Genomic DNA, 25,563 nt, shown 5'->3' with positions numbered 1-25,563 from the left:
TTCTCTTTGTCAAATCAAACCCTTTTGCATGTATTGATCCCTCTAGTGAAGTGAAATCTCCCGTGATTGGAGGTCATTGAGTGTCAGATGCTCTCACTCACTGCTGGGATAGATATCTGACTCGGTGTGTTACAGTAAACACCAGCCATCATTGCTTTGCATACTGATTTAGATTTATGTGATGTGTTTGTGTATGGGTTTTTTAAATATGAAGGGTGCCTTTGTAATCATACATGAACCAAACATTAAATAACATTTCTACTTTCCATATTAAAAAAAGAATGTTAAATCTACATTAGTCTGTCTGCTTAAATCTGGAAATACTAAAAATCACACACAGAGAAGAGGTGGGGAATAACTGAGTGTGAGCATATTAGGGGATATTGACCTTTACTGAAGTGGAATTACATAGTGATGAGATATATGTGGCCAGATTAACCTGCATGTGAGCCCTGGGGCATTAATGAGCTGCTTGGCTATTGACCTAAGAGGAAATAGTAATGTTACGGCTTGCTGCTGAGGTGATTCTCTAAGAGGGTTTGAACCTGAGAAACCTGAGGCAGTGTGACTCACACTTTCCAAGGATATCATCCTTTTCTCCAATGTCCAGTGTGAATAAACTTTGATGAATCCGCTCAAAAATCATAGAAAAGGTGTAATTTTGTGTTTTAATGTCTCCCTATAATCTGGGACTGTTGGTGGTGTTGTGTCAATTTTGTTTGGCTGTCGGACGTTGAAAGCCACTAATCTGGGGAACTGGTCTAATTGCCAGTGATGGTGTAAGCACTTCATGTTCCGTCCTTTATAAGATGCTGATGAACTTGATGAACTTAGTTTGTGGTATTTCCTGTCTGTAGTGGCGCTGGTTGAAGTCTTAACGGTGTCCAGCACCATGTCTCGAGGCAACAATAGCTCAGCTGAGTGTTGAACTCTCCAAACTGTCTTACTTCTGGAGGTAAGATTCTGCTTTTTAGCGTCACCAGGTCTGCCAAGTGTGTTAGTTCCATTGATTGCTGTAACTTTTTGGCTGGTGGTTATAGACGATGACCTTTTTAGCTTCAGTTTTTATCATATGAGCTTCTGGTGACCACTTCTGTCAATTCTATATGTCTGATATTTGTTTTGTGTTCCACGGTTTATTTGGTTTAAATGCCAGTGCCAAATCACAGCTCATTGACTGATTATTCGGATAGATGCGCGTTGAAGCGAAGATGGGTTAATTGGCGTGTGTGTGAATGACAGATGGGTTGTAGGATTGCTGCTATCATCCCCAGGGTCAGTGCATCCCTAGGGACCTTTCCACCCCCTGCTTGCTCACACACACACACACACACACACACACACACACACACACACACACACACACACACACACACACACACACACACACACACACGCACCTTCAATGTTTTGGAGGCTTCCATATCTCCGGAGACCAGAAATGGATCCAAAAGATCCCCCCCTTCCCACCCCACAGCCTATCCTGCCTCCTAATTCGCTCCTCACTCGATGCTGCTTGTCAGTTCGTCGCTGCTCTGACCTAGAAAACCAAATTGAGATCAGAGTCAATGAGGAGGCACCTCAGGAGTGCAACATAAATCAGGTCGGTTATCATGCAGAGAAGCTGCAGAGTTGTTGATACTATGAGGTTTTCATTTCTCACATTTGTACCCTGAAATTTCTTGCAGTCGCAGCTGCACAGATAGGTGTTTATGAGTGTGTGAGAGAAAGCTGGAGGCAAGGTGGAAGTCTGTGAATTCAAAAATAGAGGAAACACAATTTCCATCTGTATAGACTGAGCAGATTATGCACTTTGTCTTTTGGGGATTTTTAACTGCAGTAAATTTTCCAGAAACCCAGAAACTGTTTTATTAACTCAGGAATGCGATGACCTTTTGAACACAGTAATGCTCCACCCCAAAAAGTCCCTGTTCCAGAGCCACTTCTGTCTTCTCAAACTGTTTAAGTAGCTGTTCAAGTATTGATCTGATTTTTAGATTCATACCACTACTGGAAGATAACTTAGCGTTCCAGCGAAATCATACAATGATGATTATAAGCTTAGAATATTATTTTAAAAACATGATTTTGACAACAAGAGATGACGGGACGTGTGATTTTGATGTATATTACTTCAATGATGTGATAATTTCAACCATTGAACTTCCTCAGTTCCTCAATTTTGGGTCTTGATGTCTCTGACTCCGATTCAAACAGAATTGTTCACTCACTCATCAGACTTTTGATTCAAATGTATTGCTTGTGGATCAAATCCCAGCTCCCCCAATAGTCACTCCACGCCTTTTGTTCTTCAGTTCTCTTTTGATTTCAGGATCAAACAAATCTATAACACGACTCCACTCTCAGCGAGAGTTTCTACCTTAAACTGTGTAATAGACAGTAGCCCACTCAAAAAATAGACCTGCAATTCATGGTTAGACGAGACTTTAAGCACATAATTTCCATTATTGTAAAATCTTTTATGGTTCTGTCTCTCCCTCTCTCACAATACCTGTTCTATGATATGTTTGATTACTGGGTGTACAAATACACTCACACATACACAAATACAACTCACAGTAACTGAGTCAAAGGGCGTCGCTGGACACTTGATGAAGCGACTAAATGAAAAGAACACCCAGTTAACTAGTGAAAAAAACTCAGAAAGTCACTTACACAGATTCAACTGAATAATGGCACATGAGCAAATGTTCAAATGCCAAGTGTTCTTGAGCAAGGCGCTGATCCCTGCCGTCACCCGCTGCATCAATCACATCACAGAAAATGACAAAAGTGAGAGCAGATTCAGCTTGAAGGTGGAGGATGGACTGAAAAGGATGCAGTTGCTAGCCCGGTCACAGTGACCCGACCCCGTGTGGCTGGAACAAGAGCCCACAGAGTGAAAGGTCGATATATATTGATGTGACTGTCCTCCCAGCGAGCTTCAGTGCAGGCGTAACCGGCATTACGGCGACTGACAGGAAGTGTTGATTAAAGGCCCAGCGGCAGTGAACCGGCACCACTTAACGAACATTTGCACTATGAAACACTTTCACTTAAGTACCTTTTATTGTGCTCCACGAGGCTCTCTGCTTATTCCACACATTTCCAACATATTCAGCGTAGGTTGTGTCATCGTACAGCTGGATTGCTGCTGATTACACACGGAGGGTTTTAATGTAAAAGGACAACCTACAGGCTATACACGAGTCACAATAACACAAGTTGGACACGCATTCCAGCGTTAATACATTGGTCAGCTGGCTTACATTGGTCATACTGACATTCATGACATTTGTACCGATGTCACCAAGATAAACTTCTGTACATTTCTTAGACCTTGTGAATAAAGAAGAACTGCTGTGATGAACAACCGGCTGCTGGCAGAGAAAAGCAGGGGACTGATTTTTCAAAGTGTGATTCATCAAAGAGTGTCCATTTGGAACGAGATACCTTTTAGACTGAGTGCATCTCACATTACGACCGTCTTCATGCTTCTGCTGCAGTGACGTATTTGAAATTCAACATTAAGAATTTCTATTTCTCATCTAATTTCTTATTTATTTTTGCTTTAATTTAAGCGCAGCCAGTTGATGGTGTCTTTCTCAATCTCACTCTTTTTTTTTTTTTTTTTACTCCCATGTGCTTCAGCTCAAACCCTCTGCTGCTGGACACCGACCCAAGCAGCATCTCAAGCCTGACGCTCTTGATTCAAGCGCCCTCGAGCACTTCCTTCTCTTGTGATCTAATGTTTGCTTGTGTGTTTTTCCGGACATGAACAGCTCCTCTGTTTGACCTGATGATTTCTGTATCGGAGCTGGACTGGCAGACGGCCACTGACTTGACATTCACGATCATGAATGGAGTGAAATGAGACACTTGAATACATGCTGCTCTTTTCTCCACCATGTAAAGTTTGGAGTACCCTCTGCCTCTTTCTGCTGAGGGCATTTCTGTGCCCCAGTTGCTGGGCTTTTTTCTGCTTCACTGCTCTCTCTCTGCCTCTCTTTCCCCTCTTTCTTTTCTCTTGCTGTTCCATCTGATTTTATTTGTTGCTACTGTCCTTCTTCGCAGCATTTGTCATTTCTCCACCTCTCTCATCTGTCTTCCACTTTCTTCGGTCTCCTCCTGCAGCGATCCATCTCCATGTTTCTCTGCTAAGACAAACTCTCTTTTTCTGGCTGTGTTCCCTGAACCCTCTCACCCACTGAGTGCAGCATGCCTGTAAAGGTTGATGCTAATAATACTGAGGGCTCACTCAGAGCCCTGCACCACCGCTCTACTTGTAAATACTATAGTATTACTGTATTATTACTGTTGCTTCTCTTGTAAATACATTACCCCCTCCAAACCAGTTGGTTAACGTCTTATTTAAACGTTATTAACTGTGATTGCTTGAGGCCTCCGCTGGCTGCAGTTCACACCGTGAAACTGAAACGTGAACACGTTGAACTTAAATATCCTCACTTTAAAATTTGACCTTACACAGCCTCTCTCCCTGACAGAGCCAACTGAGATGTAAAGTAACATGTAGTCGGCTTTGATTGAATTAAAACAGTGTTGTTTTGTAAGTTTATGAACCGTCTAAAGGGCGTGTGACACCTGTATATTGTATCGGACATGACAGGTGGTGGAGCAGTCAGGATGATGAAGTCCAGATGTGACGATTCAAACCAAATGTGAATGAATGTGCTGAAATTGCTGCTTTACCTGAGTGCCAGCATTGAAGGTGAGAGGAGAACGCTAGCATGGCGGCAGGTGTGTTGAAGTTGTTTTTTTTCCTTAAAGGTTCAGAGGCTTTACTGCTCTGAAAGTGTACAATTCTGGATTTTTTTACAAAGACCCTGACATTTGAGAGATAGCAACCTAATTTGCAAGGAATTGAATTTTCCTGATAAAGGTCCTGGGACTGAAATGTTGCCAATAAATTGAGCGTTAGAGTTCACTGTTGACCTCGGCCTAAATAAGATAATAAATAAATGAACTATCTTTCCATTGAAACATGTAACCACCTCCAGTAAAAGCTAATAATTACATTTTGAGTAGAGATGTATTTTGTCATTGATTTAAGGTATTTGACAGTGTTTGGGATTCGATGGTTCCTTTTTCATATTCAAGGGGTTTACACATGTATCAAGACTTTTCAAAATGACTGCAACAAATATATGTTTATATAACACAAAGATATAGAATCAAAGCAAAGGATTCTTTTGGAAGAAAAAACATCAGTATCACTCTACAGAAGCTATACTGGTCATAGTGTAGTGTGCACTGTAGCTTTCCTCTAATGACAACCAATGGATCTATGGGATCAATAGAGCCTCGGGGAGCTTAGCATCTGACAGCTGATGAGATCTCAAAGGATTTTAGCTTGAACTCGGATGCTGTAATAGGATGACCCATGACCCTGAGCCTCACAACCAGGAAATATTGACGAACTTTTCCATAGCTCTGAACAGGAAGAGAAACATGCCAAATGAGGGGAAAGGTTTACTTCTACATACATCACAATGGATCGCTTTAATAGGAATGAATTACATTTTTCTGTCGTCACTGACGGTGTGGTTTAACCTCTAGGTTGCATTGCCTCTTTTAAATTAATAAATAAAATTCCATTGCTGATTTATCAGACTGCTCTTTTTTTAGAATCTAAACAAGCTCCTGTGTTTGATCCTCTAATCTTGCGTCTTTTATGAGTTGAAAGGTCATTAACCTCTTCCAGATTAGTTTACTCGGCACAGTGAAGCATTGAATTGATTAAATAAACACTAATAGGATACATGGCTAATAATCAGAGAGAAGAAGGAAGTAGAGAAATACGAAATGATGATGGTGAAATGAAGATATCTTTAAAGCTTTACGGACATATTACCTCAAAAAAGAAAGCGGGATGACAAGTTAATGCCTGTATGATTTTTTTACAAAGCAAATCTAAGTGAACCAGTCAATGAGGATACCACAGCTCTTTAGAATCCTTTTTCTTCTCTATGAATACTCACCCAGGAATACACTTAAATCCTTCGATCTGATAAGTGATGATCCCAACGTAGAAGCGAAGAGCAGCAGCCTGAGAGCTGTAATGGTCTCTGGTCCTGTGTAAATATTTACAGGAGGACCCCGGGAGGTGAAGGGCAGTTGGATGATGGCATTGGATTGCTCCCGAATATTTACTCTGGAGCTTTCCAGAGGATCCCCTTCCGACGGTTCAGATGTTCAGTGTTGAGGCATCTACTATGTTTGTTCAGTGTGGAGTAATTGGCAAATAACTGTTAATTGTTAAATAACTATTTGAAGAAGTAATTTTTCCAGGCAAAAACTATGGAACTAGCAAAAGTACTAGCTTGTCAGTTGTGAATATTGGTGGCTTTTCTTGCTTTTACATGATAATAAATCATTGTAAATTACTATATAATATAGTTAATAATTATTTGGGGGTTTTGAACTGTTGTAAAAGGTATGTAAAGTTATTAACTTGGGCTTTAGTAGGCTTTAACAACACTATTTTTCACATTGTATAGAGCAAATGATTTAGGTTAGTTGTTGCCCGAGGCACACACACACACACACACACACACACACACACACACATACACACTCAGACACACACACACACTCAGACATACACACCTTTCCTCGTGGTTTGTTTATATTGGCCTGCTCACAGTCGGCTATCAAGATCAAGAGCAGCCTCAGTTTTCCCGGGATTCACCATCAATCTTCATGCTCTGTGCTCTTTGTGTGTGTGTGTGTGTGTGTGTGTGTTTAAGTGTGTGTTGCATGCGTATGAGTGATTGTATTGTTTGACTCTCTCAACTCCATCTCCTTCTTTGGCAAAGCGTCTCATAACACCTTCCTGTCGTGCGCTCCTCTTCGTCTCTTGCTGTCTGTCCTTCAGTCTCTCTCACTCGGGCTCTTTTGTCTTTTTCTCGCCTCCACATTTAATTTAAATGTCTCTCGCCCAGTTATTAAATATTCCTCCCTCACCAACCTTCTGCTGCTGATAGATATGAATCATGACTCTTTTTGAATAAACTCGTCAAACTGCCGTTGACATTGTGACAGAGAGAGAGCTGCTTAAAGATCAATCAAATGTTTGGCCTTTTAATTTGAAAACCTGTTTCAACCAGGTCTGATGGTTTTTGTTCTCCATATGAAAGTAAAGTGTTTCCTTCAGGCCAGCAGCTTGCTGATTATCCTCACTCTCTAAAGTCTGAATTTCTATTCGTGTGAATTACTTACTGGATGTTTCTGAGCCATTTCCCTCTCTCATCGCCACTTATGGTCAGAGGGTTTGGTCTCTTTGCAGCTGCTGTTCTGCAGCCAAGTGGGTTTTGGTCGGGTATTATTTGACCGTTGGATTACTGCGAGTGGTCATCTGGTTGTGGTCAGAATGATTAGGAGCACGTTTGACAAGGCTAAAGTTACTGAAGTGTACTCTGGGCCAGCCGATGCCAGCTTCGGCTGGGAGCAGCAGTTTGGAGAACACTAAACTTCACAGCAGCTTTATCCCATTTACTAATCCACAGGATCTGATGTGAATGATCCCTCTGGCTGCTTAGGACAATTTTGGAAATTTGGCTGGGATGTTGGCCATGTATGGTCCAAAATTGTGCTTTTGGAGTGCCTATTTCAAAAACCATCAACTTTCATCCAGTAAAAAAATTCAAAGAAACAACCAAAGAGGGTATTGTTGAGACCAAATATATAAAATCACTGCGGCTCTCTATGTACAATACTATGTACACAATGTTGATTATGCAGTATTTGATTTGTATGGAGCCCTGAAAGTGTAGTTGTTGCCAAGCTAACAACAAATGGGGATCTAAAAAACAAACAGCAAATCCACCTGGTTTAAGTGCAGATTTTCAAGATTCAAGATTTGTTTATTGTCATTGCCTTATTGAGGAGCACTGCTGAAACGATACTTTGAAAATACTTCCACACATCCAACTTTCACACATACACAACTCACATACAATTGTCATCATATGCATATTAAAGAGTAGAATATGTTAAATGTGTATTTACATTACAGTTCACAGTTTAGACCGTGTGTATTACACACTGGAGATACAGATTTGGGTATCAGTGTCAGTCTTAGTTACTGCATCTTGCTAAAAATTTAAGAAACTGGAAGGTAGTAAAAGATCAGTTATATCAAATTGTACATATTAAATAGTTGTATAGGGAATAAATAAAAACATAGTAAACAACCATACATGAACTGTACATACTAACCACCCACCTGTAAACCTGTTTCTATATAAGAGGTCTTTTGAGGTCAAACTTGCTCATTTGACCCACACAGTAGACCTGTCTTCTTTCGTCTGTCTATCTTTGTCATGCTTTTATTTTGGTGGTGTCACAGCTGCTGTGTGTTGCCACGTGGGAATGATGTAAACTTTCACCCAAATGTGAGCCTCCAATCATCTGAGGAACAGGACGAAAAGTCTGCATGAGTGGTGATGCCACCTGATATCACAGCCACTTCACTGCCTGTTTCATACAGAGTTTTTTTTTTTTTTTTTATTACCAAATGACAATAAGTTTACTTTTGCTGTTTTCTTTGTATTTGTTTGTTCTCCATAACCATTATGCTGCGTTCATGTGCTGTTTGGAAAGCTAGCCATCTTGGGCTTCCAATTCATCCGCCCAGTGTCGCTCTATTTACATTCTTTTGGAAGTCAAAACTAGAAGATGAATGATAAACATTAGAGGCTGCAGCTGTGCAGTTAATAATTTGTCAGCCATGGTGGAGGTTTACAGTACAGTCTGTCGGGGCTCATCTAGTGAAATTCTCCACAAAAGGCAATTTTGTGTAGCATTTGGCAAGTGTCCAGTTGAGGCCTAGTATGAAAACCGTGATACCTGTAATCATACTAGCTCTGACCAGCTCAGAGGACTCCATCTCCCATCGCCATCTGTCTGTGTAACCTGAGAGCAGCCGTGCCTGCTGCAGTGCTGAGTGGTCGTGGAGTCGGGCAGGCGGGCTCACGGTGGTCTGAGCGAATGGTGGGAGGTTCAGGATCCACAGTGTGGACTGATGAACCCGACCGCTTCCTAAACCAAAGGGCAGGGGAGAGAGTTGAGGGCAAGACAGGGGCCTGGGCACTGATGCTGCTGAGTATCAGAGTAGCAGAGTTAAAGCCTTATTTATAACCATAAATACGTGCTTGCTCTCTCATTATTTGTTGTTTGATGTCAGCGGACGTGCATGAAAACCAACTAAGCTACTGAAACACAGCGATTGTGATAAAGAACCGATCCTGATTTTAAAAATGTATAATGTGTATTAAGGCTGGAACATTCCAGTTTAATGTGGTGATACGAATTTAAAGATTCATGATCCTAATGGGCTCAATCAATGGTTTTGATCCACATATTAAAGTTAAATATTTCTTCCCTGTCTTTTTTTTCTCTGTAGGCTCAGAGGAAGGAGGTGTTTCTCCAAGAGCGATACGGTCACTACAGCCTGACCGACCCCTTCCTGGCTCTTCAGAGGGACTTTGAGTGTGGGGTCCCCGGAGGAGACAAGGAGCGGCGGCCCATAGGCTCCAGCCCCATCTCTGTCCTGGAGGCCGTCATGGCCCACTGTAGGAAGATGCAGGAACGCATGTCAGCCCAGTTGGCCGCCGCCGAGAGCCGCCAGAAGAGGGTAAGACACTTAGGAGGAAGAGGGTTTCTGTTACTGGATGTTTTTGAGTTTGTAATGAAAGACAATTCAAACACTGACATTGAGTTTCAACTGAAGTGTCACTGGTCTTGTCATCAGTGCTGCGCTAAGTTAGTGGGAGTCTATGACAATCTCAAGGTTTGTTCCCAGCTTATGTGAGCAGGGTTGGAGTGGTTTACACTTCCTGTCCTCTTTGGAGCTTAACACTTATGATGAGAAGGTTCTCCTTTTGGTTTTGATTTTGTCACTTTTGTAAATTTACATTAAAAATAGTCTAGTAGAGGAAAAGCAGATAGGGGGCACAGGGTGCCAACAATGGGACTTAATGTCTTTGAAATATACTTACAGATTATTAAATTCTTTAATCCCAGTCAGGTGCTGTTTGACAACCTCTGAATTCACAGATAGCTTGCCTGTCAGCATTAATCCTGTACTGTTTAACATTTTACACTTTGAGCATTAATCTCTAAATGTGGGGGATCCTGGCAGGAATTCAGTCATTAGTTTTTGAGGTGCCATGTTATAAATTTGAGTTAAATTATTAACTGCTGGTGGCGCTAGAGGAAAAGTCAACAGATCACCAAAATTATTAGGATTTATCCTCTGTGGGAATGTCTGTCTGTATTTTTCTCTCTGGGTGACCATCTTGCACCATCTTTAGAGTCATGCTGAAAATCTGTTACATTTTACAAAATGCATTCATGGCCTTACGTTTACATGGGTTCAGTCTAATTGCTGTTGGTCAGTAGTCAGATTAAATGAAGGTAAATACAAATAAGACATGGCAGTGTTTGCATGGGCAGATATGGAGGAGAGATTTCTTCTGTTTGACCACAGATTGTGTTTATTTGCACATGACTCTGGTCTCTGGCTGAAATTCCCCACAGGAAGATGTGGGAAAGAGAAAATTGTATGCTTGTCTGTATGTATTAATGTTTTTGGTGTATGCCGTGGCATTATTCGAATATGGACGATAAGAATAACTGTGTGTGTGTGTGTGTGTGTTGTGTGTTGTGCGATCGTGTGTTTGTCCCAGGTCTCTTTTAGGATTATGTGGTCCTGATTAACTGGGCAGCCAGATGTCTGCTGCGACCCTGTCCCATTTCTCTCTCTCTCTCACTCTCCCACCTCCTCCTCCTCTCTGGAATATAGATGTGTGAAAGTGTTTTGTTGAGAGGTCGGCAGAATAAATGTGGGTGGGTAATAGAGAAGAAAATACTGTGTCAACGTGTGTGTGTGTGTGTGTGTGTGTGTGTGTGTGTCCTGTCCCTGAACTCTGTAATAATAGCAGAGATGATATAGTCTTGAGCCAAATGGAACCTTTAACCACACAAACACACAGATGAGGAGGTATGGAAGAAGGAGGGAGTAGAAGGAAGGGAGAGGTAGGAAGTCGTTGTTTTGACAGAAAAGCTGGTTAAATAGATTTCTGGGTTGTGGGTCAGTGTGTGTTTGCTTCCGTCCATCAAACGTTTGATTGATTGTGACCACTTATCGCTATTCCTGGATACCAAAATGGTTTTTTGCCTTTGTTTGGGGAATAATATGTTCTTTAATTATTATTATTATTATTATGTTAATATTTATGTTATTTAACAAAATGCACTCAATACATCAGCTTTTTTTTAAAGATATTTGCTTTAAAGAAATGTGGTCTGAATTTGTTTTTTGTGATATATATACGTAAATTATATATGTAACTAGTTATTTGGCATGAACTTTAAACTCTCAAACACTTTTCGATATTCAGCACCACAGACACAGTTCAGTAGATGTCATTAACAGTGTTATTGGAGGAATGGTACAGTTTGGACTGAGTTCAGGTGTTTAAATCACAGCAGTTTGTCTGACAGACACTGTAATACATTCTTGGGTATCAAGAAATCTGAACTGCTACACTGTTGTATTTTGATTAACCTTGGCAGGATGAGGTGCATCTTTAGGAGTATCTGCATCAGTCATAGGTTTCAGCTGAAGCTTTTGTGACAGGGACTGTTCAAATTGCTACACATAAGAGAAGAAGTGCATTACACTGACATTTAGAAACACGATAAAATAGGAAAACAAAGTCAAATACAATGTTATGCTTGTATGTAGTATCCAGGAGCTAAAGAAGACATTAAGGCATACCTTGTGTCTTTGTTCCAGCTGAATGGAGGCATGACATTTACCAAAGCCATAGGATCTGATTCAACGGTAACCAGCTGTTTTCTTGTCGAAGTGGATTTAGCCACACCGGCAATTCTTATTTTCATTGTAGTTCACACTAAAGTCATGTATGGTCATTTTGGAAAAACTTAATTTTCTCCCTCCATACTACAATGTCAGGCCAAGCATTTTAGACCATGAAAATGTGCGTAAAAGGAAAGGCAGCAACCACAAAACAATGGTTTACCCTCTGTAGCACAGAATAAATCACCATGTCACCACTGATTACACAGTTGTACCTAAAATGTCAACAACGGGTTACGAACTGGTCAGACGGGGATAAATGGTTTGTTGGAACCTTTAAAATGAACCAATGACACAACAACAAACCGACACTGCTAAAAGACACGGGCTCGGTGCAGTCAGGAGGAGCCTCTGGTTGCTGGGTAGAGTGAATCTCACCAGGACTGTCCGCGCTATCTTTATCCCCTCCATCCGTTTCCACTTTTGTCGTTCTCCTGTGAGTAAGTTGTTGAATTATCCATGAGGTTTTAGGCAAGCTGAAGGCAAGCAGGCAGTTATACGTAACACACGGTGAATCGGTTTATGGGCATAATGAAGACACCCCCAGTCCCTCAGCTCCTTGTCCATGAATCAGTCATGAAGTTGGAGGAAGCCCCCCTCCCCCCAGCAACACTCACAACAATGACTAAGAAACACTGTATTTGTGAGGCTTTGTGGGTAAACTTGCTGCTACATGCTGATGTTGAGTTGCGTTGAGAGGCTGAATTTGGAAGCAAGGTCATGACGGCTGGGGCTGAAATTCCTCTTTCTTAAAATAGTCCTCAGGCCTCCTCCTTTCCTTCCCTCTTTTCCCATCCCCAATTCTCCATAGTAGCTGAATAGGCTGCTTTTATTCTGCCGCGATGCCAGCTGATACCTCGGTGCTGCAGCTTTTCTGATGTAAGGATAAACCTTGCAGGGAAAATTCTCCTTGTAAGTTTTACTTAAATATTTCATTAAGCAGTGGGGGATCTCGGGTCCAGGGAGCACTGGTGCTACCTGAGGTGCCTCTAAGGTATCTCCACAAAAATGTCTCCCAGTTTAATGCCAGTATTATTTCACTCTGATGATGGCAGAATGAGCCCATGCATATGGATGACAAGTATGAGCAGAGACTTTACTCACTCTGCTGTGGGCATTATTGCACACTCAGTGAAGGAGGTTCAGCACTACATTATGCTGCATTAAATGATATCAAACAAAGGAAAATGGTGTGAGAAGAGGTTTGTCTAGGCATCATCCTATTTGCAATTAGACTACTGTGTTAAAAGATAAATAAATCAGCTTACCTTGCAAGTATCAAGATGGAGTGGAAATTATATCTGTAAAACTCTTCAGGGTTGTCATTTTAGACTCCTGTCCTTGATTCAAAAGGGGGAAAATGTTCCTTTATCTGCAGTTACACCATTACAGGAAGTTATTTAGCTGCTAATGTTTGTAGATGACTTGTTGTACTTGGCAGCTCGTGGTGTGAATGTGTGGAACTGTATGAATGTGAGACGGATGCTAAAAGAGTTTGACAGATTCATAAAGCAAAAGAGTTTATAGCTGTTCCAAACGGCGTCACTCGCAGGCGAGGTGAACAGACACCTGTAATAGTTTAAACATGGGGATAACCGTGCACACCATCTGAGGAGCACTTCTGTTCAAGCATACAGGCCCTTAGAGATTAAAAGTTTGAAAGATTGTAAAGAGTGTTTCCAGCAGTGCATTAGGGTCATAGTGTCGGCAGTGGTGGCATTTGCTGTACTTAATTACCATCCATACTTACACACTTACATACAAACTTGTCTTAATCCTGCCTGGTTTCAATCTACGCTGCCCAGTGTGTCACAACCTTTACAGCATCCCTAAATTTGTTCTTCCAAGGCATTAGGCTGACTTACAGCAGACATAATCCTCACCCAATTAGCAGCTAGTTGTAGCACCTCCTTTTGAGTACCGACTGGCGTTCCCTTGGTGCTCCCCCTTGCTTATAAAACCCCTCGCTCCTTCTCAGCATCAGCTGGTGGTGGTATGTAAACCCTGATGGTTTGGAATAGGGGAGATGGAGGAAGGAAAGGGAGGGGGGTCTCATTTGGGACGGGGATGGCAGGGTGTCGACTCTTTTGTTTGAAGCTTGTTAGAGCGATGGGGTCTTGGCAATTGGGTGGAGAGCCCCGGTTAAGCCTTGTTACCCTCTGTGAAACCAGCTCTGCGCTAACAATAGCAGCACCGCTCTAGATATAGAGGCCGGGGCTTTCACAAGTCATCGAAATTCAAGCGTATGCAGAGACACTGTGTCCCTCTGAATAGATAAATTGGACTCTTTCCCCAAGCCGGCCCCCGGATTAATAAAGTGTCTGTCTGTGTAAACATCTGCTTATCAATCTTGCCTCTCTATTTAATGGAGCTATTTTGCCTGGCTCATTTGATTAATCTGACTTGTTTATGCTCTTCTTGAGAAAATGTTGAACTACAGACTAAATTGAAATACTGTTTGTACCCAAAGTTTTTGCTGTTATTCAGGTGATTGATGATGTTTCCAGAATGTGATACCCAGTGTAGTAAAACTGGCAGTATCTCACAGATGGGATATGAGGTGGCATGATGGTTGCAACTGATGTTTCATACACATGTGATGTATTTATGCACTTTAGTACATGCTCACATACTGTAATGCTGAGAATACGGCCACAGCTAACATAAATTTTTTATGAATCAGTTTTGTCGATTTATTTTTTTAGTTGTTTACAGTGTAAAATATCAGAAGAACTTTTCATCTCATTTAAGAAGCTGGAACCATCAAGTTATTTTTGCCTGTGAATTGCAATGAATCGATTGTGAAAATAGTTGACAGTAAATTTTCTATCAGTTGCTTAAGTAAACTGACTAAGAATTCATAACATGTAGATCTACCAAGACCAACTCAGACATCTAAAACTTGTGTTTTGTCCTCTGACTTGTGTATTTTTCTTCCAGCTGGAGATGGAGAAGCTGCAGCTCCAGAGTCTGGAGCAGGAACACCGCAAGCTGACGGCGCAGCTGAAGGATGAGCGTGAGAAGAACAAGCACATTGTTATGATGTTGGTGCGTGAGTGCAAGCAGCTTGCCACACGGGTTGTAGAGGAGTCGCAGCGCTTCGATGAGCTCCAGGCTCGCCTGGATGAGGAGAATCGTACCTCTGGCCGGCTGCAGGAAGAACTGAGCACAGAGCGGCAGCGTAGCCAACAGATGGAGGCCAAGATGGAAAAGCAGCTGTCGGAGTTTGACACAGAGCGGGAACAGCTGCGTGCCAGGCTGGGCCGCGAGGAGGCCGAGAGCCAGAGTCTGCGGCAGCAGGTGGAGCAGCTCAGGACTGAACAGGGTGATGGAAAGGATGGTGCTGCTGTTACCCAGCCTGCTGCTGCTGGAGCAGGACCTGCTGCTGCCACCAGCACACCACCAAAACCTAAAGCTCTGATGTCTGTTTCCGTAGCCACAGAGCCCATCAATTCTCGAACAACGTCTTGCCAAACGGACCTGCCCCCCACTGAGGTTGAGGGTCCCAAGAAGACCCCCCTCACTATACCTGTCAAACCAACCCCTGCCAACTATGTGGGCTTGAGTCTGCCAAAGACGACTGGCCGGGGAATTGTCCACAGCAGCTCAGGAGGACTGCCACAGACAGAGAATGGCTCAGAGGGCCAAGCCCCCCATGGCTTACCCAGTGGAGTCAGCCCCCGTGTTCAGGCAGCTCGCTACAAGTTCCAGGAACAGGACCAAAATGGCACGGCGTCCCAGAGTCCACCGGCCCGTGACCTCTCCCCTACCAACCGTGACAACTTTGCCGCTAAGCAGCAAGCACGCCACACCGTCACACAGGTCCTTTCGCGCTTCACCAGCCCCCCAGCAGGAGGCGCCGGAGCCTTGCGTCCAGGCCTACCCCACTCAGCCTCAGAGGGAGGCCCTTTTCCCAGCCGCCTGAGCCATCCAATTGGCCTCAAGTCGCCCACGGTGGCCAGGATCGACCGGGGAAACCCTCCCCCTATCCCTCCCAAAAAGCCAGGGCTTTCTCAGACCCCTTCTCCTCCTCATCCACCCATCAAGGTGGTGGGGGACAGCAGCCGCTCCCCTGGGGCTGGGCTAAAACCAGCCACACCCCAGCTGCCGCCCAAACCCGCCCTGGACCTGGTCCCAGCCCTGACGGCCTCTCAGGTGGGTGCCTGCCCCCCCTCCCGCTCCCCGGGGCCTGGCCGGGGTCCTCAGCGGCAGCCGGCAGCAGCATGTGCAGAGTGCCCCCCCGTCATCAGCCCTGCCACCACTGTCAGTAGCCCCCCCTCCATAAACCCACCCTCCACCTCCTCTTCCATTAGTACTCCATCCTCCCGTAGCCCCTGCACCTCAGCAGGCAGCCCCCTGGCAACAGCATCAGGTAAAGGGGCTCCTCCATGCTCCATCTCCCTCCAGCTCTCCCCACTGCCTCTTTTCTTCGACTCTCTTTCCATGGCGCTAGCACAGCATAGCATTACATAGCGATCAGGTCAAAGGGAAACTGATATAACCACAGGAATGCAATGCAGAATAGCACATAGGTCAATTCAGTTTATGTCACCGACTCTGTCCTTCAACCCTAAATTACCTCGCAAATTCCAGTGTTGCTCACTGCATTCTCTCTTTACTCATCTCTCTTTCTCTGCCCTTAATATGCCCTCCCTCTGGGCACCTTTCATCTCCCATGTCGTCACGTTAGCCCCGTCGGAATCGGTATCAACAGCAGACAGTGACAACATGTTGCTAACATGCGCCTGACTGTTGCTCGGAGATTAGAGGTTATCCATCCCACAGCAGAAGGAGCATGTCAGGGTGAATCGAGGCAGAGCAGATGTTTCCCCTCTTGTGTATTCAGATTGGTTTGTAGGCTTTCCTACCAGTAACCCCTGTCCTCTCTGAAGCTGATGCCAGAGGCTGCTTTCTCCTCCCCTTCCCTTTTCCATCGTCCAGTAGCATGCCATGAAAACTCTTCTACTTCCTGCACTCTGCCTGTTTCAGCTTCCATTAACGTGTCCCACTGGACCCCTGTCCATTCTGCTTCCTGTGTCTGTACGTACTTTGGATGTTTTGATATAAATGTAAGCATTTATATTTGACTTGTGATGTGCTTTTAATGCTATGCTTGGTTGTACTGTTGAGTATGTTTAAGGAAGAATTCCAATTTATTGCAGCTTTGATATTTTCATATTTTTGTCCATCATTTCTATCTCTTACAATAACATTGTACTTTCACATCTCAGCAAGTGAGATCAGGAACCGTAGAACATCAGCCAGGTGGGGAAAGAAACACGAGCTGTCAGATGACCAGGCAAGCTTATTTGGTAGAGAAATCAAAGGTCAACAGGAATTATTGTCTCAACGGTTATCCAAACATCCATCTAAGTTTACAGAACGACTTACTGGTTCAGCTTACCATACTTAAAATGCACTTTGCCTATTGAGGGATTATTACCATCATTTCAGTTGTGATCACTTTCAGTTTTACCTTCAGATAAAGTAGTTAAAGTAATTTAGCTTAATTGTTGGCTTGTTTGAACCTGTCATCTGACGTCTTGTTGGTGTGTTCGCAGTTATCACATCTGAAAGAAATGATGCCGACACCTTGAAAAACGAGACCCAGCCTGCGATAAACTGGAATTATCCTTAAATGTACCTGTGAACATCTTTTTCATACACTTGCATTTTTGAAAGTCTTGTTCTTTGCATGCAGATGTATCCCAATGGAGAAATATATAGCTGCTCTATCTACTCCTATAGAACAAAGACCAAAAACATATAGGTTCAAATATATAGGAGAGGAAGAGAGCTGCCCTCCAAGTTTTATTTACTGTCTTTTTAAAGGTTAGATCCAAATCTCGGTAAGACTGAAATAATTCTGATCTCAAGTAAGAATAGCATTAACACCAGAGTTTCCGACCTTTCAGATTTCATTGCATTTGATTGCAGCATCTCCCACCTCCCAGTCTGATGAAGCTGTGGTGTAGTTTGCTGAAATTCTGCTGCTTCCCAGACTTATTTATCACATTTTAAAACGGGTCCAGAATCTCACCTGTCAGCAGCCAGATTTGTTTCTGTATCCTTTTGTACTTCACCTGTTCACCACCCACTCAGACAGAAAGTGCAACCATAACGGCTGCCATTATCATTATCTGTGTCCATTACAGTCTCTGCTGCACTTTTTCTTATGTCTCTTTTGTGTCTCTCACTTCAGTCTGTGAGATGCATTTCTGCATTAAAATTCTCCATTCTGCCTTTTCCTAACACATTTTTGAACTTCCAAGTTCAGAACAGCCATATAAAGCCGTTGTTAAAGGTAGCATCTCTGACCTTTTTAGCATGACACTCTTGGTAGAGCCAAAGCTGTTTGTTATTAGTTCTAGTAAAGTTGTTGGTTTTAGTGATTAGGTCTTTTTTTTCTCCTCTTTACTTAATCTGTTTATTTGTGGTTAATAATTTAAAATAATGCTGTATAAATTGTAGCAGTATCCTTCTAAATAATGGATGTGTTTTTTATCCACTGTGTGTGAATATTGTGGATGAATGATTTGTACAGAAAGCTGATTGCTGTTCATCATCTGTTTATTAATCTGATGCGATGACAGACTCTTTTGTCCAGGCTGCAGCACGCTTCACATTTTATTAGAGGGTTCCTACGTCGTGAGAAATGGGGAACATGCGAAATTGTCTCCTTCCTCTTCCATGGAAAATAAAACTTAAATGTTAAAAATGTAGATGGAAAATACTAAACGATGCGTTACCACAAGTCTGTAAGTCTTGTTCTTATGAAACATAACAAAACACTGACCACTTTGTCGCGTTCTAACACTTAAAATTCAGCACAACGAATTTTTAAAGTACAGATTCCTCTTTCTTAAGAGGAAATTTCCATTAACATTAAAACTCTGTCAGCATCCCTGATGAGTTAATCTTTTCAAGCTTGCAGCAAAGCATTGCCCAAACACCGTCCTTTTTTTTTAATCCTAGTGGTTATCCCAAAGTGTCCAAAGATACCAAATATGTTGGATGAATTTCACAGAAAGGTATCAAAGAAAACGAGCAGGATTTCCAGAGTATTTTCATTTAAACATGACAGGTTGAATGTAAGCAGCATTTTTGTTTTTCACAACATACATGATGCTGTGATGCTGTACTAAAAAGGTTAAGTAAACATTTAAAGGACATTAAAGGAGCTAAGCAGCAGTTTTAAGAAGTTAAATAAAGTAATTTTACAATGCACAGTTCAAATTGTGCTGGAGTTTGCTGTTTTGGTTTAAAAGGTATTTCTAATAGTGGGCCTGAAGGGAGAGATAATCCCACTGGTTGAGTAAAGTGAATAGAGCCTGAATCACCGTTTTACTGGATGAGTTCCAGCTAAGGCTGAAATAAAACCTCAGTATGTCACTTAACCTGTCTACCTGTTTTCCCATAATCCTGCCATAATCCCAGTGATTTGTTCATAACATAACCAACCACCACATGGGATTTAGCCAAGAATAGCTTCAGGCTACAGCAACACAAACCAACTGGGTGACCTCTTTCAGAGCTTTAATATTTTATTTCTGTGGTGATTAACTGAAATAGGTGCATCGACCATTAGCACTTAGCAATTTCAGACACAAGTGTTCAGTCATGTCTATTTTCTGCTGAAAGGCAACTAATTTTAAATCAGTATCAGTAATATCTATTTTACATACAATAGATTTTACATTTACGTATATTCTATATCACGTTTATCAAGGGTGTGGGAACTTTACACTCTTTAAGTAATTTAAGATCAAACCCAAGACTAACTGTGTTTTTAGGACCAGGACTCATTTTAGTAACGTTTCCCAACAAATTTGGCATATCTGGTATCTTTGAAATGTTGGGATCTCCAAATAAGGGACTTTTAGCAATGTTAAGCTGCACAATATGACCTCAGTGGCCCATTAATAACAACAACCGTAGAAGTGTTTGTTTAACTAGGACTCTCTCTTTGCTTCTGCCTGCTGCTCAGACAAAAGAGACTGTACTACAGTATGTGCAGGACTGAACTGTGCTCTCCTTCCCTTCCAACCGGTTCACCTTCTTACACCCTCGCTCTCCCATGCTCAGCACTTCTAGAAGCTTCCTCTTCCTCCTGCTCTTCCTCCTCCTAGTTTAACCTGTGCTGCTCCTGCTCCTCCTTCCCCCTGCAGGCTGGTGTCCCTCCGTAGTCTCCTCTCTAAGCGGCGGAGGGCCTGCTGCCCTGGACGGCGGGCGCCCCCTGCTCCCCCAAGCTGCTTCCCAGGGAAATGTCACTTTATTGTCAATGCTGCTTAACCAACCAGACCCGACCACCACCACCACCACCACTACTACCACCACCTCCACGTCCACCAACACCACCTCTACACCCAACACCACCTCTACCACCTCCATGGAGAACAAGCCCAATCATCTTGACCAAGACCACCACCTCTACCACAACCACAACCAAACCTCTGCCTTGTTTGCTGCTGCTCAGAATGGACACACAGGTAACTGACATTTGATTAATAAATACTCGTTGGCTGGTTGACTTTTAAGTGGTAAAATTAAGGTTCTGCAGGTTTTGGCCTTGATAAAGCTAGAAATGTACAAAGGCTTCTGTCTCATTGCCTCAACACAGATGTGGCTGTAGCTACAACTGAGGACAGCTTTGTCCTGTCAGAATTAAATTCCTGACATGTTGGAGAGGAATATAAATGTATAACTTGAAAAATGAAAAATGTCAGTCAATTATGTGAAAATGAAAACATTAAGAGTATTTAGGACGGTTGGTCAAAATCCTTGTGAGAGTGGGTGACCTTCCTTTTCTAAAGTAAGCAATAGTCTATTTGTGACCCTCGCAAAGACGTCATGTTCTCAAACTCTTGGATTCATACTGTTTGGTTAAATAACATCTGTATGTGCGTCTTCTACCAGTAAGCAGCCGAATGAGAGCAGAGCACCAATGTGTATGCTCCTATCTGTGGTTTTGGTCAGTGGTTGGCTGGCTGATTGATTTTAAAGAGTAACCTTCCAGGATTGATTTGTATTGATTTCTAAAGAGAAAGTGATGCATCAAAATCAAAACAAAGGTTTCACACAGGATTGATTGTTCTATGAGTGATTATTGAATGAAACGTGGTGGTGATGTATTCCTTAATGGATCAAAAGTCAACACTATAATGATGACTATAAAGTCGGTCTATAAATACATAAAGATATGCAGTATGTATGCACACACACACAAGCACAATGTGCATTTTTCTTGCTATTCAGCATTTTCCTTATTTAAACAAATAACCTTTATATGTAAATATCTGCTAGTGTAACCATTAAATTAAGTTATTGAATAAGTTACATTCCAGTTAACTTCCCCATGATGAGCTTCTTTTAACAGTCTACAGTTATGTTTACAAACTGAAGATAATATCTTTTTGCTCTACGTGAAAAAATCTTTTTAGTTTAATTTGCTTCAGTTAGTACGATGAGTGTCTTCACAAACCCAAAGTTTTCTTACAGGGTCATTAGATTCAATTATATTGTTCTCACCTGCACAAACAAACTGTGCAATAGCTTTTGAGTTTGATTTAACTGCCGTAAAATCTGCAGCAATGATTTCCCTCCTATCTACAGGCCTCACAGAGTGGCATTTAAACAAGGCCCTCAAACAGGTACTTTAAATATAAAGCAGCTCATTGCTGAAAAAGACCCACAAGGCTCAGTTTACGATGATACGAGACAGGACACAATGGCTAGACACTATATGCCCCCACAAAGGGGATTTTTCTTTCTAATTGCATCTTTTGCAAAAGAAACCTTCAGAATGAACATGACTTAGGTGTTCCAGACATCAAACCTGTGAAATTTCTGTTTTTAAGAGAGGTTCTAACTTCAAAACCTCCCTGCCACCTGATTTAGTTTTTCTCTAATAGCCTCTGTAGAAACGTGGTCTCAGATTGTCATTTCAGCTTAATTAAACATGACTTTGTGCCTCTGTTGGCCTTTTAGTGAAAAGATGCTCATGCCGAAGTTGTGGCAAGTTTAAATAAAAGATGTCCTGGTTCATGAAGCTTGGCTTTTAGTTTATGCTTGAGTGAAGAAAATCCAGACCAAATTTCTGTAAAGGTTTAACATCTGATACATATGCATGAAGAATCATTAGTAGTTTAATATTCAGATTGACCAGATGAAGGAAAAATGGGCCTTCGCACCCGATTTAAGGGATGAAGTCGACAGATTAGAGACATAAACATGTTACAAGCAAAGTAGGCTAAAACATCATTTATATTGCACTTCTCAAAACCAGGGTTACAATATACTTCAAAATCACTGAAAGAAGGAAATCTAATCTAACATATTGTGAACTAACCCCTGATTTATTTGTCCATCCGTTCTGCATACACTGCTTGTATCTTGATAGGAGACCCTGCATCGGAGATAATTTATGAATTACATTTACAAGGTTCCAGTTGTCATCACATAGGTTGCATGAACATTCAATTGAAGTCATATTGTGTCCACCTGATGATGATGATGAATTTAAGTGCAATATACGCTGTACTTTTTGCTCGGTTTTGGTCTCCGCCAACTCCTGAGGGAAATATTTCTCTTTAACAGCCAAAGGCTTCACTTTTTTCACCATCTGGTAGCCAACTTTGAATGTCTGCTGTTTGCTGCCGGGTAGGTAGCATACAGTTGGTTTTTGGAGCTTTTTCCGCTAAATTCAGCTGCTTGTTGTGTCCAAAAGTGATAATTCACTGTGGGTAGTCATGTGATCCACTGTTAATAGGAAAATGTTGATTACAGCAGCTTCATATCACAATTCAGAGGCACAGTCAAGATGGTCTTAGTTATCCAGCAGACTTTCTGTGTGTGTTTTGACTGTTTCTGTGCAGCCTAATGGCAAAATAGCAAAGCAGATTCATAAAACTAACCCCTAAAGACATACAGCTATCAGACTAAGCACGCCAAGCGCTTAGTTGGATGTAAATGTTTCACCACCAGGTCTTTGTCCTCGCTCTGCATCTTCACTCTCCGTGTGCTGTCTGTAATTGTTTGAGCTGCAGCTGATCCCATTATGTTGGCTGCCATTAAATGAGATGGACTGTCATGTCAGGGCTGTAACCTCAGCAGTGATGTCGACAACACACTCTCACACACACACACACACACACACACACACACACACAAAATTACCACACCAGCAGCGCCATGCATACAGTCACACACACAGAATAATTAATGCATGTAGACCCACACACACAAACACACTGAAGGTCTATCAGGATTTACTTCCCTGCTGAGATGTTTAGTAACACTTTGTCAGTCGAGGAGCGCTGATCCATGAGCACGACTAATGCAGCTGAAGGACAGGTGGACCTACAGGAGAGGACACACACTCTGCCACACACACACACACACACACACACACACACACACACACACACACAGACTTCAGTCCTTCTCCTATCAATATTTCATTGTCCTTTGCTTTTCCCAAGAGTTTTCCTTCTCAGCTGATCCAATTGTCCGAGCCCTGTTTACCTGTCCTCTTTAAACTGCACACGGATGGTTTAGCGTTTGCTGTGAATATATGAAATGCCACAAGCAGTGGTATCGGGAGTATTTATTTACCTCATCAAAGAGAGTACCATGGTTTTTACTGAGACTATTATTCTGGTGGGTCCATAGTACCAGATTTGCTGTACATATATATATATATATATGTATATATATGTGTGTGTGTGTGTGAAACTATTCTTGTATTGGCTGATATCAAAAGCACTGGAGAGAGCTGTCCTATTTCTGTTTTAGCTTCTGTTCCAACAGCTTTTAAGGTTTAGTGTAATTTCTCACAAGGTTTTCTTTCATCAGTTTCTTTGAAAAGCTAGAGCATTTTCCTGGGGACTTCCATTCATATTGTAATATAAATGGGTACTGTACTATTTTACTGAGGAATAAAATTTGGACGACTTGTCATTGAAACACAGATAAAAGACCACCTCTGTGGCTGAAACTCATGGGAGATGTAATAATTCAAGTGAATTACTGTTGATTTATCTTCATTGTTTTAAAATGAAGAGGTGCTGAAATGTTTCTTTCTAGTTCAGATACTTGTTTCTTTCAGAATATTGAACAGAAAAAGGCAGTACTGTATAATGTCTTATCTTTTCAGATAAACCAGTTAAATAAGCCCTCTAGAGAAAATACACTGTCTGGCTGAGGCTACATTAGCTCAGCTAGGTGGCAGGACTGTGGCTCTATCTGCTGATGGGTATTAATGGCAGCGTATCTACTTTAGATTCGTAAAAAGCTTTCTTTCATAACACTTATTTCAGAGGGTTACAGTGCCGTACCTACTACACTACCTACAGTACCCATGGCAACACGATAAACTGGCTGCTATGCTCTACTGTGTACAGTGGATTTGTGTGTGAGATGTTGTAGGATACAATTATTGGGTTTATTGGGTTCATTCTGCGTGCTCACACATACTGTTGTTACAGTTTGAGTCTCTCTGCCATTCTCCCTGTCAGAGTGTGTGAAGCTGCTGCTGTCTTCAGGATCACCTGCTGATGTATCAGATGAAAATGGATTCACACCTTTACACTTTGCTGCCGCCCACGGCCACAGCAGGTGAGCTCATTTGGGTCTTCCTCTTGTACTGTGACTCCTCGGTCCTGTCCTAACACACACACACACACACACACACACACACACACACACACACACACACACACACACACCCTAACCTTAACCATAACTATTACATGCCCAGCCCCTACCTGGCATCTTTGAATTGTTTATTTTGTCTAACCAGCTGCATAATCTGAGTATGTTTGATTCACAATTGTATACGATCATCATCACTTTGGACAGGCTGGAAACAGTAAATGTTAATCAGTTATCTAAATTTTGTTTTGCTCAATTTTCCTTTGATCGACTTATTAATTAATCAGCTATTTAATTCCAGGTTTAAAAGTCTGGCCCTCCTAACTACATGGTTGTCCTGGCGGGGCGTGTCACTGCAATGCCTCTGCTTCAGTGTTATTATTGTTCCTGACTTGCACTTTTGGAGCTTGACCTCTGTTTTAGTCTGTACGTCACTGGCCCGCGAATGTTAGTGTTTCTGATAGTATCACAGCATGTGATGTGTTTTCAATTGATGACTCATCACACATATTTTGCTGAGGGGCGAGCACAGCTGCAACCTCTCATGTGTGAAATACGACCGCTAGACACCAATGCCGGTAACCACTGTGAGCTTCAGTGCCAAAAGCAGTGCCAGCTTGTCTGCTGGGTCACCACACCAGTATGTACTGGTGGCTTCGTGGCATACAGTATAGTCTGAGAGAAGCTCTGCATCACATGTGACGCTTTATGGGGAGATTTCCCGCCACTATAACAAGCCCCGTTCAGGACTTCAGCTGGGCGGCTGTCATTAACGGCTGCAGCTTTATTCCATTTCTGCTGATTGGTTAGTTTCTCCTCCTCACTCCCTCTTTCGGTATTAATTATTAATGATGAGGGAAACGTCTGCTCCTACACCGCGTACACAGTCAGCTCTGATCACACGTATTGATCCTAATGTATTAGTGGGATGAATCCTAAGCTAACAGCCAGAGAGGCACTGTCAGTTATAGTGGGGTGTTTGTGTTTGTGCGTGTGTGCTTGCCAAA

The 25,563-nt window shown here is 42.3% G+C and overlaps 1 protein-coding gene across 1 annotated transcript in view; it reads left to right on the top strand.

The window, feature by feature from the left end:
* The window catches only part of cttnbp2 (cortactin binding protein 2), an 81,984-nt gene that overhangs the window by 31,096 nt on the left and 25,325 nt on the right, over positions 1-25,563 (top strand). Inside the window, exons 3-6 of the mRNA XM_070831402.1 lie at positions 9,425-9,655; positions 14,846-16,277; positions 20,074-20,394; positions 24,421-24,520. Of these exons, the coding sequence (XP_070687503.1) occupies positions 9,425-9,655; positions 14,846-16,277; positions 20,074-20,394; positions 24,421-24,520 (2,084 nt within the window). The remainder of the gene's footprint in view (positions 1-9,424; positions 9,656-14,845; positions 16,278-20,073; positions 20,395-24,420; positions 24,521-25,563) is intronic.

Source organism: Pempheris klunzingeri, chromosome 5, assembly GCF_042242105.1.
Source record: "Pempheris klunzingeri isolate RE-2024b chromosome 5, fPemKlu1.hap1, whole genome shotgun sequence".
Classification (NCBI taxonomy): domain Eukaryota; kingdom Metazoa; phylum Chordata; class Actinopteri; order Acropomatiformes; family Pempheridae; genus Pempheris; species Pempheris klunzingeri.
Note: the sequence above shows the minus strand (reverse complement) of the source record. Positions and strands in the feature narration are given on the sequence as shown.